The sequence below is a fragment of the Palaemon carinicauda genome, chromosome 24, assembly GCF_036898095.1.
Source record: "Palaemon carinicauda isolate YSFRI2023 chromosome 24, ASM3689809v2, whole genome shotgun sequence".
NCBI classification, from domain to species: Eukaryota; Metazoa; Arthropoda; class Malacostraca; order Decapoda; family Palaemonidae; genus Palaemon; species Palaemon carinicauda.
In genome coordinates this window covers 101,168,883-101,185,634 of record NC_090748.1, presented here as the reverse complement: position 1 = coordinate 101,185,634, position 16,752 = coordinate 101,168,883, and the positions used below count along the sequence as shown (strand labels likewise).

At 36.0% G+C, this 16,752-nt stretch overlaps 1 protein-coding gene across 1 annotated transcript; it reads right to left on the bottom strand.

Annotated features, from left to right (window-relative positions):
- Positions 1-125: 125 nt before the first annotated feature.
- Positions 126-13,667, bottom strand: LOC137618512 (uncharacterized). Its single transcript, XM_068348670.1, has 4 exons — positions 13,664-13,667; positions 11,457-11,554; positions 10,512-10,927; positions 126-300 (listed from the first exon to the last, which is right to left on the bottom strand). The coding sequence occupies exons 1-4, from the start codon at positions 13,665-13,667 to the stop codon at positions 126-128; spliced, it is 693 nt and encodes a 230-aa protein (XP_068204771.1).
- Positions 13,668-16,752: the final 3,085 nt, after the last annotated feature.

The following is a 16,752-nucleotide window of genomic DNA, read 5'->3' as shown; positions in this document are numbered from 1 at the left end:
ATCGCTGAAGAATGCGATGCATACATTTGTCCCCAGCTCTTTCGTGTTGACAATACGAAAGCACTAGGTCAAAATTTCGTTTTTCTGATCCTTCCGCCAGCTTAGTGACAAGTAGGCAGCATGGATTAGATGTTCAGGACTCTCCACGACTCCACGACCATGAAGCTTTTCATTGATCTTTGTCGCCATCTTGTTACCTGATGTCCATGAAGTGGACGCCTTGGATCATTCATCTGTTTGACCCTTTCATATTTGATAGCATTATCTCGTCTAAATTGAGGTGGTGCAATACTGGCCATTCTATAAAGAGATGGTAGGGGTGAAACTAAAATATGCAATATAAACTAGAAGGGCACTCAGTATAGCGCAAACCTCCGCAGCGGAAGCTTATTTCTCGACATTTTGCTTGACTGTGACCTTGACCTTCCAAAATTTAATCATTTCCAGCTTTTTACATAACAGTTAACCCCTGGAAGTTTCATTACTCTATGATTAAAAGTGTTTCTGATATTTAACACATTTTTATAATACAGGGTGTCCCAAAGTAATGTATACACTCTTTGGATTGTTACAACTTTCTCAATTTATTGATAATAACATGGAAAACAGATTCACTTTGCACTTCAGCTTTATTTTTACATTTCCAGAATGCTTTCAGAATATTTTTTTTTTTTTTTTTGCTCGAACGTAAGCCCAGTATCCGCCATTTTTACTCCAAAATCAAATTTGAAATAGAAAAAAAGTTAATTAGCTATTCAAAGTCAAAGAGTATATATATTATTTTGGGACACACTGTATTCACAAATTAATGAATATATGTATTATTTCATTTTATTCATTAATATCTTGCAATTCCCATAATTCAATCGTGCAAACCGTACGATAATGGAACATGCTATCGTGCATCGTATTAAGGCCGTTTTTCAACGTACATGTATGATTTATATCGTACGTGTGGCAACACTGTTGAGTTGAGTTATCTTATTTTACCTGACCCGGGTTCAATACGTGTTCATGACTTCGATAAGATTTTCATGTACAACAACCTATAATCTTTCTCATGTGTCTAGTTGAGTAAATCTATCCTAATTATTGTAGTTTATTATTACTGATTTATTCACGTTGGTCTTTTGTGTAATAAAACAAACTAACTTTTACATTCCACTTTGTAGTTATTCAGTTACATCATTCATATGATTTAATTTGGTAAATTCCATGAAACAGCTCTATTAAAATACAAAAAAAAAAAAAAAAAAAAAAAAAAATATTGAGATCCTACGATCTAAAAAATCAATTTCCTTAATATAGGATTAATAAGCGATTTTTTACTTTTCAAGTTTAAATAAACGAAGCAACACGGAAAGAAATTCTTTATCTCTCTCTCTCTCTCTCTCTCTCTCTCTCTCTCTCTCTCTCTCTCTCTCTCTCTCTCTCTCATAAAGAAAGTTTCCTGAAATTTTACATTGACAGAAATTCGTGGCTTTCAATAGTTTTATTGGAAGATGACGTCATAGATTAAAAAAAACACCGGACATTATTAAAATCATGGTTCAATTGCTGTAAATTTTCACAATATTTGGAATTCTGATTTATACCTACTTTATGAATGTCGTCGTCTATATTTACGTCGCTTGGAATTTTGAATATAAAAATAATTTAAACTTTTAGTCCACTTCAGTTCCTTTAAAACTTATATACAGATGTCGCCACTTGTTATACAAGGACTCTAAAGGCAAGGGTACAAATTGTGAATTTATACTTCATTGTTTTGCCATCCTTATTCTGTCTTCGGTAACCTGATGGCGGTTGATATTTTTTCCATGAATCCTAGTGTTTGTGATTAAAGAGTGTGTAAAGGCTACGAATTCTAGAAATACAGGTTAGTAATCTGGGTCGCTTCAGGAGTTCTGGTTCGTCGTTGTGACGAGTTATATGAAGTGCTGGCCATTTACTTGAGTGTCCGTCCGTTTTATAACTATCTGTATTAAAGGTGTAGACGTAAATTTCCAGTGCTTTAATTAGTGCATCGAATCTGTGGCATAGAATAATTCTGGAGTTTATTTACGGAAGGTCTGATTGAGGGTTCATTGTGAGTTTGTGTACTAAAACATTTTGCACACGTAGCTAATCAAGTGTTTTGAGTGTAACTGGTCCATGGTTTGAGTAGCTTTTAGTGTGGCCGTTCGGAGTTTACCCTCCATAAAGGTCAAGGTATGAGGTAGTCATAATATGGCTTGCTTTAATTGAAGGTTTGGGTTAACGATACAATAATCTTATTTATCTCATTTTTGTTTCTCTTTGTTTGTTTGTTTTTTTTTTTTAAATAGTTAATAGGGAGTTTTATTATGTTGCTGAAACTGGAATGCGAGAATGTTAAAAAAAAACTTTAATTTAAAAAAAGGGCATTAATAATTTGTGGACTTGACAATTAACACAAGTTGTGGTGTTAATTATCTAATTTAGTCATCGTGTGGTGCTGGAGCTTAGGGTTCCTGTGCAGTGATAGGACAGTAAAGAAACCCTTTTCATTGACATAAGTGCTGGCTGGTTTTTCTGACTTGTGGGGTGTTGTGGCCGCCCTTGGGAATTTGCAGTCTAAAATTTGACTAGTCAATTGGTTACTTATGATACTAATGGTTGGTCATGACGCCTGTGCTTGCGTTGTTTGCATTCATTACCCCAACAAGTTTGTTCCAGCCCGAACAATTATAGGATATTTGAAAATATTTTAAAATATAGTATAAGACTAATTTTCAAATTTTAGTTTTCAGTAACTTTCGTTGCTTATCTGGAAATAAGCAAAATAACACTAGAATTGTTGAATTCAGCAGCTCGCTGTACTCCTCGCTAGAACAGAGGGGTAGTGACTCTAAATTGTAAGATTTAGAGCGCCATGGGAGATGAGGAAGTGACCAGAAACTGATGTGAATCGAGATTACTTCCCGCTAATCTATTGCTGTAATGTATTGAGAAACACTACTCTCTCATTCTACTATGTTGAACCTTTGAGTTGTTATTGTTGTCTTCCCCGCCATCCACGAACTGTGACGCCAGCAGAAGCATGGGTCTGTTTACTTGTATTTGATATACCAGAATAAAGTATGGACTTACCAACCTGTCTTCTTGGAACCTAAGTACTAAAGGGACGAGGATGTAACAGTGGCGACGAGGAAGAACCCAGTGTACAAAGAGGTATGTCATATGGAAGCAGAGTTAGTGTACCAACGACAGCCGGCCGTATCTAGCCTAGCACACCCAGTTTAGGCCTGGCCAACGTCCAGACTCCAGTGAGTAGCCTGAGTTCAGCTGTAATTGTTGGGGACTACCGATTTACCGAAGTTCCATACCCAATCAGGAAGGATGGCAGCTACAAGGAGACCGGCAATTCCCGAATTCAATCCAGATAAGTTGGAACTAAATTGTTGGTTGGATCTATTTTCCATGAATTGTGAAGTAAACGAAGTAACCGAGGCGACAGCAAAAAGGGCTTTGTTGCTTTCTTCAGTGGGAGTAGAGACTTTTTCCACGATCTGTAAGTTAACAGCACCGAAATTGCCGTCTGCAGTTCCTTTTGATGACCTAGTAAATCAACTTAAGTCTCATTTCATAACGAAACCAAGTTATCATAGAGCATTATGTGATTTCCTACAGAGGAAGAAGAAAAGTAGTGAGTCAGTGAAGGAATATTATGCAGAACTTAAATTATTAGCTCAACAGTGTGAATTTAATAATGAGTTTGACCGAAGGTTGAAGGAACAGTTATTGGTTGGTATTGATAATGAAGTATATTTTAAGGTTTTATTAGCTGATCATTTTGAGTTTAAATCCATCTCCTCTCGTGATTTACTTGCCAAGGTTACCAATTTAGAAACTGCCTATGTTACCGAGTGTAGTCCTACTTCAAGTTCTTTTACAGATAATAGGCCATCAGGTACCGTTAACAAGGTTAGGCATAAAGTAACTAGGCCTAGGCCTAATTCTAGTGCAGACTCTAAGGGGAGAGGTAAAAGTGATTATGGTAAAGCTCAAGGTAAATGCATTCATTGTGGGCGTGATAACCATTTAGCTAATAATTGTAAATTTAAGAATGCTTAATGTTATTACTGTGGTAAGGAAGGCCATGTGAGTACAGTGTGTTCCAATAAAAAGGTTAGAAATAAATCTAGGAATGTTAATACAGTGCATGTAGACGAGTCTACTAGTAAGCATATTCCTGTTAATGAAAATTTTCATGATTCTTATGATTTATTGAAACTTTTTGATTTTGATGTGAATTCTATTGACTTTGTCGATGATTATGAGGAACCATATAGAGAAATTTTAAGGTTAAATGGGTTTCCCCTAGAATTTGAATTAGACACTGGCAGTGGTGCATCCACTATTTCACGGCATGATGCTAATAAATTGAATTTAACACCATTACCAACAAGGAAACGCTTAGCTAATTATGATCAAGCGGAAATGCAGGTGTATGGTGAAATAAATTGTGATGTTTCTTTTAAAGGCCAAATGGTCAAGGGACAAAAGTTTTTTGTTGTGGATAATGATTTAAATTTAGCAGGCAGGTCTTTGATGAAGAAATTGAAATACCAGTGGGTACAAGTTGATAATGTGAGTGATGATAAATTTAAAGGTCCTCTTATTACCCCAAGTAGTGCATCTAGGCCTAAGCTTGATTGTGTAAAAATGTTCAATGAGTATCAGGTGGTGGAAGGATCACCCATTACAAATTATGAATGTCAATTAATGTCAAAAGAAAATGCTGTGCCTAAGTATTTTAAAGCCAGATCTGTGCCTTATCATTATAAATGTAAAATTGAGAATAGTTTGAAAGAACTGGAAAGTAAAAATATAGTGAGCAAGGTCGAGCATGCAGGAGATTGGGCCAGTCCTATTGTTCCTGTAATGAAACCTAATGGTGAAATAAGGATTTGTGTAGATTTTAAGTATCTCAATACCCAAACAAGTGTTAATACCTTTCCATTACCGAGATTGGATGATATTTTGGCAAATGTAGGTTCTTGTCAGTATATTTCAAAATTGGATTTGAAAAAATGCATATTTACAGGTATCTGTGAGTGAAAATTCTCAACAATATTTAATTATGAATACTCATTTGGGATTATATAAGTTCCACCGATTGCCTTTTGGGTTGTCGTCAGCACCAGGTATATTTCAGAGGTTTATTTCTGAATTATTGGAAAATATTGAGGGTGTTCATGTATTTTAAAGACATATTGATTGTCGGAGCTACCAAAGAGGAACATGACAGGAGTTTATGTAAGGTTTTATCAATTTTGCAACTGAGAAATGTTAAATTGAATAAAGATAAATGTATTATCGGTTCTAGGGAAGTACCTTATTTAGGATAAATTTTAAGTTGTGAGGGAATTAAACCTGACCCAAAGAAAATAGAGGCAATTTTGGAAGCTCCAACCCCTCAGTCTGTCCAGTCTTTGAAATCATTTTTGGGGTTATGCACTTACTACAATAGGTTTGTACCTCAGTTCAGTTCTATTTTATGTCCTTTATATAATTTGACACAAAAGAATGTTGAGTTTCATTGGTCAGCAATTCATGAAGAAGCTTTTCGGAGTATTAAGGAAGCCTTGGGTAGAGCTGATATTTTGGATAATTTTAACCCCAATGCTACCATGATTTTAGAAGTTGATGCTAGCCCTGTAGGAGTGGGAGCTGTTCTTAAACAAGAATATAAGGGTAAAATTTCTACCATTTCGTTCAAAAGTAGAAAATTAGCTAATGCTGAGTGTAATTATTCTCAAATTGATAGAGAGGCTTTATCCATTATTTTTGGAGTCAAGAAGTTTTCTGATTTCCTTTTGGGTAGGAAGTTCGTTATTAGGACGGACCATAAACCCTTGACTCATCTATTTAACCCTAGTAAGAGTATTCCACAATTATCTAATGCTCGTATTCAAAGGTGGGCTTTATTCCTATCAGGTTTTGATTTTAAAATTGAGCACATTAAGGGAGTGCATAATACAGTGGCAGATGCTCTTAGTAGGCTACCATTATGTAGAGATGATACTGATTTTCATGTACCAGGAGAATATGTAAATTTGATTAATATTTTGGATAAGAATTCTTTTGATGTTACAATGGTAAAAGAATGTATAGAAAGAGACACTGTTTTATGCAGAGTAAGAGATTATGTAAGGAGAGGGTTCCCCAAGGAAAATGTGATGGAAAATTGTATGTTACCATTCTATAAATTGAGAAATGATCTTTCTTTGCATGATAATGTATTACTGTATAGGAATCGTATTTTGGTTCCTGAAATGTTGAGAAAGCGTGTTATGGAAATGCTTCATGAGGGCCACAAGGGTATTGTTGCCATGAAAGCCGAAGCAAGGTCTCTTGTATATTGGCCTAATATGGACCAAGATTTGGAACAAATAACTTCTAACTGTGCATTATGTATAACAAATCTCAAACATAAGGCCATTTTACCTTTATCTTGGCCGTCAGTAGATAGACCTTGGTCCCGCTTGCATGTAGATTATTGTGGGCCCATTGACAACATGCAATATTTGATTATTATTGATTCCTTTTCTAAATTTATTGATGTCTATGCTTGTAAGAATATAACTTCAGAGGATACCATACAATGTTTAAGGTCGTGTTTTGCTAATTATGGTATTCCTGACACAATTGTATCTGATAACGCAACTTGTTTTATGGCTAGGGAGACTCAGAATTTCTTTCAGAAAAATGGTGTTAGACATTGTTCAGGAGCACCATATGATCCAAGTACAAATGGGCTTGCAGAACGGGCTGTCCGAATATTCAAAACTAATTTCAAAAAGTTTGATTGTAAATTGCCTGTAAAAACCAGAATGGCAAAATTTTTGTATACTTATAGACGTACAGTACAGTCTTCCACTGGCTGCTCCCCAGCTGAATTATTATTTGGAAGGAAATTTAAGGGTCCACTAGATGTAATAATGCCTAAACAAGGAGATGAGTTTTACGTTCATGAGTCTAAATTCAGAGTTGGTGATGCAGTATATGCCAGGAATTTTGGTAAAGGACCAGAATGGGTAGAAGCTAAGATTATCAAAGTTCTGGGTGAAAGGAATTATTTAGTTTCTGTAGATGTTAATGGTATTTTGACTTGGAAGCGTCACTTATCACAGTTATTTGAGAGAAAAATGTATAATACTAGAGTAACTGATGAATCATCACTATTAAAAGATACAATGATTCCTTCTGTTCCTGTAGTTTCTTCTCCCAATAATGTACAAGGATTAGAAGAAACAAATAACCCTATTCAGAACTCAAGTAGGATTTGTAATCCCAATGTAGAAGTAGTAGGATCAGAGAACAGTAATTATGATACTGGTGCCATTGTAAGAAAATCTACCAGAGTAAGTAAAAAACCTAGGAGACTCATTGAACAAATTTAATTTTTTTGTGTGTTAACCTAAGGGGGGAGGAGTGTAATGTATTGAGAAACACTACTCTCTCATTCTACTATGTTGAACCTTTGAGTTGTTATTGTTGTCTTCCCCGCCATCCACGAACTGTGACGCCAGCAGAAGCATGGGTCTGTTTACTTGTATTTGATATACCAGAATAAAGTATGGACTTACCAACCTGTCTTCTTGGAACCTAAGTACTAAAGGGACGAGGATGTAACAATTGCTGTCAACAAACTAGAGGGGCTTTTCCCACTCTAACTCCAGGGGTCCTACTGGAATCCCTTCAGTTTGGTATCATAGATTAGTGCAATACTTAACATGGATCAGGCGGGAAGTGAAAATTTTGCATCTTAATGCCATATACTGGCGGCGGCGGCTTTTAAAAAAGTTAATATTTTAATGTTCATGCTTAATTGTCAGCTTAGCACAGGCTACATAAGCTTCTTTGCCAACCGATCGTTCAGGTAAATATAGGTGGGGTTCTTGTAATAAATTACTTCTATCACAGAAGAGATGGCTTTGTTTTGCAAGAATGTCATTTTTCAAAATTGACGTGTAAAGTTTGATTTTTAATAATGAAAAAGATTTTTCCTTCAAGTAAAGGGAATTAAAACAAATTTTAGCCTAAATTTTGGAGCACCAAGTTATAACTCCTATAACCCCCCCCCCTCTCTCTCTCGTGTTTAGTTTCCAAAGTGTATAATTGAACTTAGACCAATTATCAGTAAAATAGTCCGTTGCTAACTCGTAGCTAAAAAATCTGCTTAGTATTGAAATATGAGTTATGTTTAACTGTAAGCAATTAGTTCTGGCAGAGCAAAAATAAGTTCTGCTTGCCATGACGGGAACAAGGAACTGAGTCATGGCATACTGAAGTTTTATTTTGGATTACCAACACACAGGCAAATAAACTAGTTATTTATTGGAAAGATAGTCGGCTACATATGACTGGAAACAAGATGGAAAAATCTTTTCAGTTAATCCAAAAGCACTCTTGCAAGGGTTTTGAATACGGTAACTTTCTAAGCAATTTATTCAAATGTAATATTCAGATGTTCTATAATTCAGCCCAGTGTCTAAGGGGGTAGGAGAACTCCGATGAGTGTTTCAAATGTCAGTCAGAAATGGAAAATAGCAATGGTAAAATATATGGCTATATTGTACTATTGTTGTAAATAATCTACTAAGCTTTCATTGTATTGGTGTATTATTTGCTTGTAGGAAAGATAATTTCTACCTTAAGATTACTGGAGAATTAGATTCTGGTTCATATTTATCTAAAGTGGTGTATATTGTTGAATAAATTAGCGGGTTGTTTGACTTTTTTTCTTTTCAAAAGAAAGTTTTACTTTAAATTAAGAGGTATTCTTTTGTTGGTATAAATGCCACATTATCTTTTAATTGGTCATAATGTTTAGTCCGGTTTAGCTAACTTAAGGGTTAGAATAGTTAGAATGGTCCGATGATCCTGATTCAATGGGTATTAACGACATTAAGGCCAAGCCTCTTAACATCCTGCATCTTACTTTCCAATATAGAAACTCGTAATTGATGGTTGCCACTTCACTAATACTCTAGACATCAATGTCTATGGCCCAGGTTACATTTTTGATAGTGTTCGAATCTATTACTTAAATTTTAAACATTGTGAATGCAGCCTACTGTAGTTATTGCACATCACGAGGTACTCTATAGGCACTGCCTCGAGTCTGTCCTACACGAATTCTGGCCTTCATGGATTCTGGCGCCCAGAGGTTAGCTATGCAGCAAAGGGAAAACTTTTTATATAGGCAGTCGCACCTAGAATATTAGATTTGGTGTTGAAAGTCTTAACTAAATTTAGTTTTTGTATAATTATACCCGATAAATTTTATAAGACTATTATGGCTGGCATTTTGCAAGCTTTAAAACTGTTCTTTTTCAATAGCTTAAAACCTTAACCATAAATGTTCAAACTAATGGGTATCAATTTTATTTACTTTAAGAGTAAATTGTTAGCTTTGCTATTTGTATGAAAGCTTTAGTTTGATAGAACATGCCTTCAGAGGAGCTGGAGTAGCTGCTTTACTCTTTTAAAATTGACGATAGATGGCGAGCTTAGGAAAGTAGCCCTCGTCCAACCTGTCTGATAGCTTGCTTTAATTTTGGATGTATTTTGATTTACTGTTTCTATTTTAGTTTTAATGAATTTAGTTTTTTTTATTTCCAGGGGTAATTTTGGTGCTTAATGTTTATGGATGTAAAGTAAATTCCGCAACTGGGAAAGTGGATATTGCTGTAGTTAATGGGTATATCTGATAGTTCTTGGCCCCCGGAAAGTGCGCGCCCAGGCTATTCTATTGTAGCTGCTAAACCAGGCAAGTAGTCAGATGTCTTGAAGCAGAATCCTATATAGGGGAGTTACTTAACTGTTAAAGGTGCACTCTTCTTGGCCAGCCTCAAGCTGGACCTGATCAGATACAGGTGAGCTTCATAAGAGCACTTTAATTAACACACTTTCCCAGATAAGGGATAGACCAAAATTTATTTCTCAAGCTACTGTTACAAAATCAGATACAAAGATGTGGGTTCTTTGTGACGTATAATTTTGACATGAGCACTATTGTGGCCAAATTACACACTGCCAGGAGGCTGATAGCATAATCTTTGTAGTTAATACAGGTATTGTAGTTAAATAGTGTTAAAATTATTTATTGAAGGCAGTAAAGTTACTTTAGTACTCAGCATTGGGTTCTTGGAAATTTTATTTTTATATAGTGAAATCATATTGGCTATTTTTCCTATGAAATAATTGTCCTTTAGGTAAAGAAATTTGTGATATAAATGGCAGTTATATTGTAAATCTTAATACCGGCAGGAGAGTGAAGATACCCTTCCTGTTTTTCAGCCACATATAGGACTTGCTAGCTTATGTCCTCAAACTAAAAAATCCTCTTTCAGGAAGAGAATCCTGGCCCTTGATAATAAAAATAAAGTAGATCGTTGGATTGACTTTAGTTTTTGTTGGTTGTAGGTCCATACCTTTATGGCATCTTGCTAGGGTATGTTCACAATAACTGTGCAGCGTACATTGTTACCTCCTGAGCCGTAAGGTCGTAGGTGGAGACCTGAGCCGTAAGGTCGTAGGTGGAGACCTGAGCCGTAAGGTCGTAGGTGGAGACCTGAGCCGTAAGGTCGTAGGTGGAGACCTGAGCCGTAAGGTCGTAGGTGGAGACCTGAGCCGTAAGGTCGTAGGTGGAGACCTGAGCCGTAAGGTCGTAGGTGGAGACCTGAGCCGTAAGGTCGTAGGTGGAGACCTGAGCCGTAAGGTCGTAGGTGGAGACCTGAGCCGTAAGGTCGTAGGTGGAGACCTGAGCCGTAAGGTCGTAGGTGGAGACCTGAGCCGTAAGGTCGTAGGTGGAGACCTGAGCCGTAAGGTCGTAGGTGGAGACCTGAGCCGTAAGGTCGTAGGTGGAGACCTGAGCCGTAAGGTCGTAGGTGGAGACCTGAGCCGTAAGGTCGTAGGTGGAGACCTATTTCCTATTTAAGTACAATATGTATAGCTATGAAAAAATTTGGCTTGTATAGCTAGGAAAATTAAGCAATTTTTTCTTAAAATTTGACTTTAAGGCATGCTCTCCTGTATATTATTTTAACTGCATTGCTGTATTGTGTATTTGATATTTTAATGTTCATAAATTTAGTTAACTAAATATTTCAATGTGCTTGAAAGTTTTTCTGCTGTTATTAGGCCTGTAAAAAGACTGAGGAATGGCCTTAGTAGTTTCCAAGTTGTCTAAATTTCAAAATGTGGAAGTATAAAGTTCTATTTGCCTACTTGATAATTAAGTAACCAGTTTCATTCTTAGTAATTGAATCTTTTAACATTTTGATTCAAATAAACTTCTAAAATTTTAAAAGTTTTTTGTAATAAATTAATTTATCTTCCAGGTGGTGACTTTTCCTGGTATCCAGCAAGGAAAAATACTAAATTCAGTGTGACTACCAGTGTCAGAAGAGTTGAATCTCTTCTACCTTTGCCTGTATCCTACTGTTAGAAACTTCAAACCCGCTAGGACCTTGGTAATGCTCTTCGTCTGCATCGCTAGAATTTGAAAAGAATTCTCCCTCATCTGTTTTGATTGTAATTTATATTTTAGCATAAGTAAAGTTTACTGCACTGTAGTTGCTGAAGAAAATCTTGTATAGCGCAGATTCATTTTTAACATTTTTGCCTCTTAAGTATAATGTACTATGATAGTATGTCCAAATCCTGATAATTTGCTGGTATGCTTTAAAAATTGTGCAATTGGATCTTTGTTTAAAAGATTTTGCCGCATGTCATAATAAAGAAAGTTAATTAATTCTATAGGGTAGTTTCACTTTTGATGTTGAAAAGTGCTTGCTTTTAAGCATGGCAGCTACGACATATCGTTTTGTGTACTTTCAATGTTTGCTTTAATAATCATTTTAATTCTATTTCTAAGTTTTTTTTTTAGTGAATAAATAGTTTTCAACAAAGTACTGTCTTGAGATTGTTAGAACTTGTAAAATTCTAGAAATATAAATTATAGAATGTTAAAATTAAATTAGTTTACCTAAGATTGGGCAGAAGTATAATACTGAGAACATAGCTTTGTTTTAAATTGTTAATGTTTAAAGGTTACTCACGAATGGCCGAGGCAAGGGCCAAGACAGTGTCTTAGAAACTGGCCAAATAAATTATCGCCACTCAAGACTAGGGTTTTTAAACTAATTTACAAAATAGTATCAAATAAAACAAATTGAGGTGAGAATTTCTCACCCAATGAGAAAGGAGTTTTTATTCTAAATACTGTTGGTATGGAGAATTGGTTAATTACTAAATTAAGGGTGTTTTGAGTAACATTTAGAGCTTAACAGAGAAAGCATTATCTTGGAAAAAGTAACCTGTTTATAATGCCTTGAAAATGGTAATTTGCAGAATGTTACCCTTAAATAGTTAAAAAATATAAGACCAATAATTGAAGTGTAAAGTCTCGGCTCATGTCCTGTATACTGTACCAGTAGTTTAAAATTTCATTCAAGATAGCCAGGTAGCTGCCAGTCTTGAGCCTTTTGCTCCTCTGGTGTAGTCTGTCTTTTGCTATTATATTGTATTGGAACGGGATCTGGTACAATAATGTAGAGTAAGTCAGTGTTTACCAGACTCTGGCTTAATTTAAGCCACCTGGTATTTGCTATCATGGGCAATTTACAAGAACTGTAAAATGTCGATTTGGAACTTAACCTAAATATATTAGGGTCTCCTCTATATGCCATAAGTGCTATGACAGGAAAGGGTCTAATATCCTGGAGCCCTATCCACATGTGGACCAGATGTATAGTGCTTGACTAATTGGTGAATTATGGGTGGATGGAAATCTAGAGATTAGGTCATGGGCAAGCTTTCAAGTACCTGTGTCGATGGCAATGGAAGGGCCCATGACCAGGAACTATTTCATGACAGTACTAGCCTCTGCGTAGTGTGGTTAAGTCAAAAGGTTCACCTGGCTCTTCTATAATGCTTTTGACTTATATCTAGTAACATTGTGCTAATGCAGGTGAATTTAGTGCCTGCCATAAATTTGCTATTTAAATTTTAGCGAAAGAACTTTAACAATATTTACGAAGGGTAACAATATTTACGAAGGTAGTTATGGTAAGTTACTTTGATGGCAGGCTAATTATAACTAGTTTTCCATCTGCCATCTGGCAGGTGGTAGCTTCTGTTCTTTGAGAATGTAAAGGTGTTTGCACGTACTGGATAACAGTAAAGGGACTCTGGATCAACCGTGCTCATTACTAAGAGCACATTCATATAGTGTAATAAGCTTTCACAAGACCAGCTATGGAGCGAAGGCCAGGTAGGCCCAAAAGATCCTGAAAGTAACCTGCTGGCTTGATTTCTGCTTGTCAAAATATCTCATATTAAATGATTGTCCAGTCCGTGGAAGTATGAGTTTACTTTGTCTGATTTAGCACCTTGCAGGTTGATTGATGGTTTACTCTTGGAATTAATAAATTCCAATGTTCCTGTAGCTTAAAATTAATAACTATTCTCCCCATGCAATATACGACGGACTAAACTTCGACGCCCAAAAGATAGTCTTGTTACTTGTGGGTAGACATTGATTTTTAACTTTATCTCCACTCTGCTTCTCTGCCTGGTGTCTAAAGGCCATTCCACAAATAGGGCAACTGCGAGGCGGGCAGGCACTTACCCATTTTGTATGGGTAACACCTAAGTGTAAATGCCTTGATAGACTAAACGGGTAAACCATCGAAAGTGCCCGTTATTAAGGCATTGGATAGGCTCCTGATTATTGTCGGATGAAACACTGCCTGCACTCTGCCCGGCGTCTAGCCCATGTCTCACGGTAGAGTGCCTGTGCCTACTGACAGCGTTGGGGTGTTTGATCTGGTGACATTGTTTCAAGGCGAAAGAATAACGGGCTAATCGGTGTCCGCCCTGCATTTGCTTTGTGGAAAACCCTTTTAGAGATTCAGGGCTAAACAATATCTTGCAGTAGCCTTGATTACTAGATCAATGTAGTCAGTCTTATGCTTTAGATGTTATCGCAGGTCTCCGGCCACCTATCTTTGGTAATGATTGTCTGGCAGTACGTAGCTTGGGCAGTGCCATGTGGGCTAACTTCATAAGCAGACTTGGATGGGTGGTAGGAAGGAGTAGCGAACATGTTAAAATGGCATAAACACGTTTGTTTAAATAGTACTTCCTTGGTAATTGTGCTACTTGACCTTGCTTGCAGCCATGGTGTGTAGTATGTATAACTTGCGATATTCCTGTCAAAAATAAGGATTAAAAGGCTTAACTTATTTGGCAATCTCGTAATATTTACGGTTGTCACAGAAGAAATGTCTGTTCCTGCCAAAAATATTGTCTGTTATCTTAAAGCTTGTAAGGTATGAGAGCAAATAAAATACTGCTATATTTTTTTCGCTAGTTAAATTACCCTTTAATTCTAGAAAATAAAATTGATTTCGGCGAACTGGCTAATGGTTTAAAGCAGCTTATGGCTCATCGGGACGTGCGTAGTTGTGTGGTCACCAGGAATCTTCTCTAAACAGGAGTTTAGGAAATTCAATAACTATGATTCATACGTAGTTGTAGAGGGAGATCCTTTCTTGGAAACTGATAATGAAAATAATAAGACAAGGTTTCTTGTAAGAATTTTAGAATAACAGAATGAGTTAAATCCATTAGGAAAGTGAGTAGACTTCTAACTAGAAACGATAGTAATTGAAGTGTTCATTTTTATTATAGATTATTCTTAAAGCACTTTTAGGAGAATGATGAGCTTACAGGTGTTTTAGACATTACTTGAAAATCAATAGTTGCGTGAAATAGATCTGTTGTAGCTTATAACTTATCCCTTAAGTGTTGGATAGTAAAATATCTTTGGCATTTCAATTGCATTTACCGGAATCAAAATATTTTGATGAGCTCTAGGACTTACAGATAAGGGGCAATGAGTAAGGTGGGCAATTCAGTTAGTTCCATCAGTGTACCTTTGACCAGAATTACACACAAGTAAGTATTCAACGACGCTTTATTCATAGCATCTTGCTGTTCAACAATTTATCTATTACTGGACAGTGTAGGCTAACTGTAACCTCAAGCCCCAATACTGGGATATAAAACCTATATGTTAATTATCATTAATTTTCTCATAACCCTAAAATTGATAAAAATCCCCTCATTATGAAATGTGAACTATGTGAAATTGGTCGATTATGTAAGACGGAGTACATTGGCTCAAGTTTGGATTTGTTTAAGTAATCTGTTGATCATAGATTGTGTTAGATAGTAGAATTAGTAATAATAGTTCCTACTTCCTTCCTTATATCTTGATGTCCAAAGTTTCATTTTTACTAGAAAAGGAAACTGCAGTGTTTCTCAAGTTACATTATGGTGCATAATATTTTAAGGGCTGGTTTCTTGGTCCTTTCAAATATGCAAACCCTGTTCACTACAGGACATGTTTGTCATATACATTCTTATGTATTTTATTACATAGCGTATTGCACGTTAACTATCTAATCCACATAATAGAAGTACTTCGAACACACAAGACTAAAGCTTCTTTTTAAAAGCCTAAATATATTGTCTTAGGGATGTCTAGTATAAAAGTTTGTTATATAGTCATAGGGCTGTTTTTTGAAAGCTATAAAACCTATAATGGAGGTACGTACTTCTTGACCTCCCAGTCCCAACTATTAATAGATTAATATTCTGGCAACTATAAAATGGATTAGTTTCCCATATACATCTGGAACACGAAAACTAGGAATGTTTTACCATGATAGTTGGTAGCACAAGATCAATAGTGCTACAGCTTCATAACACCACTAGCCTCGACCTCATGGATTCAGCAACTTACCGCCTAGAACACTGGAGAGAAATAGACTCCTGCCCACCTGGTGAGACCATCCAGAGCCCATGTGAGTCTCTTCCCCAAGGAACTAATCTTTGTAGAAAGGATGGGGGTTACTCTTAATTGAGCTAGAGTTAGAAGGACTGGAGATAATCTTCCTAAGTGGAGTTCGCCCCCTCTGCCAAGTGCCCATGTGGACATCTCACCCAGACAATGGACCACGTACTTCGTGGGTGTGCACAGGGGTCAATCTGTAGAGATTTGGACCTCTACAAATGTAATCAGGCTGCTATGAAGTGGATACAAAGTTAGTGCGATGAGGTATAAGATATGATAATGATCTGTGCTCTATGGAGGAAAGAAAAGATATCAAAATCTTGGGCAGACACTAGAATTATTCCAGTGGTCATGACGAATCTAATGCCGGGGTATTGAATAAGTTATTCATGCAACATTCATTGCATACCAAGGAATTTTAAAGCCTGTAAGCCTAATCGAGAACACCAAGCCAGTTGATGCTGTTATCACACGTCATTTAGTGCACAGTTCGTATTGCACAGAAGCCATGATTAAGTTAACTAAGAAATATATTGGCATTTGTTATCGATTTTAATCATCTACAATATAACACACTAAAACTGATCATTTTATTACATATCTATTACTCATGATTATTTATATTTAATCTAGAATTTCTGGAAGTTAAGGAACTAATCATTGGTGGTTCATTTTAGTTTATTCATAAATATAATTGGTAATTTTATATAATTTTTGTAATATCACATACTGTGGGCTAAATTTCTCGTTGACATGTTACATACTCTCCTGTAAATATTGTTTATATCATACCATAAAGCTTTATCATAATATAAATTTAATATTTGTAGTATTTTTTTCATTATTTTGCTAAGATA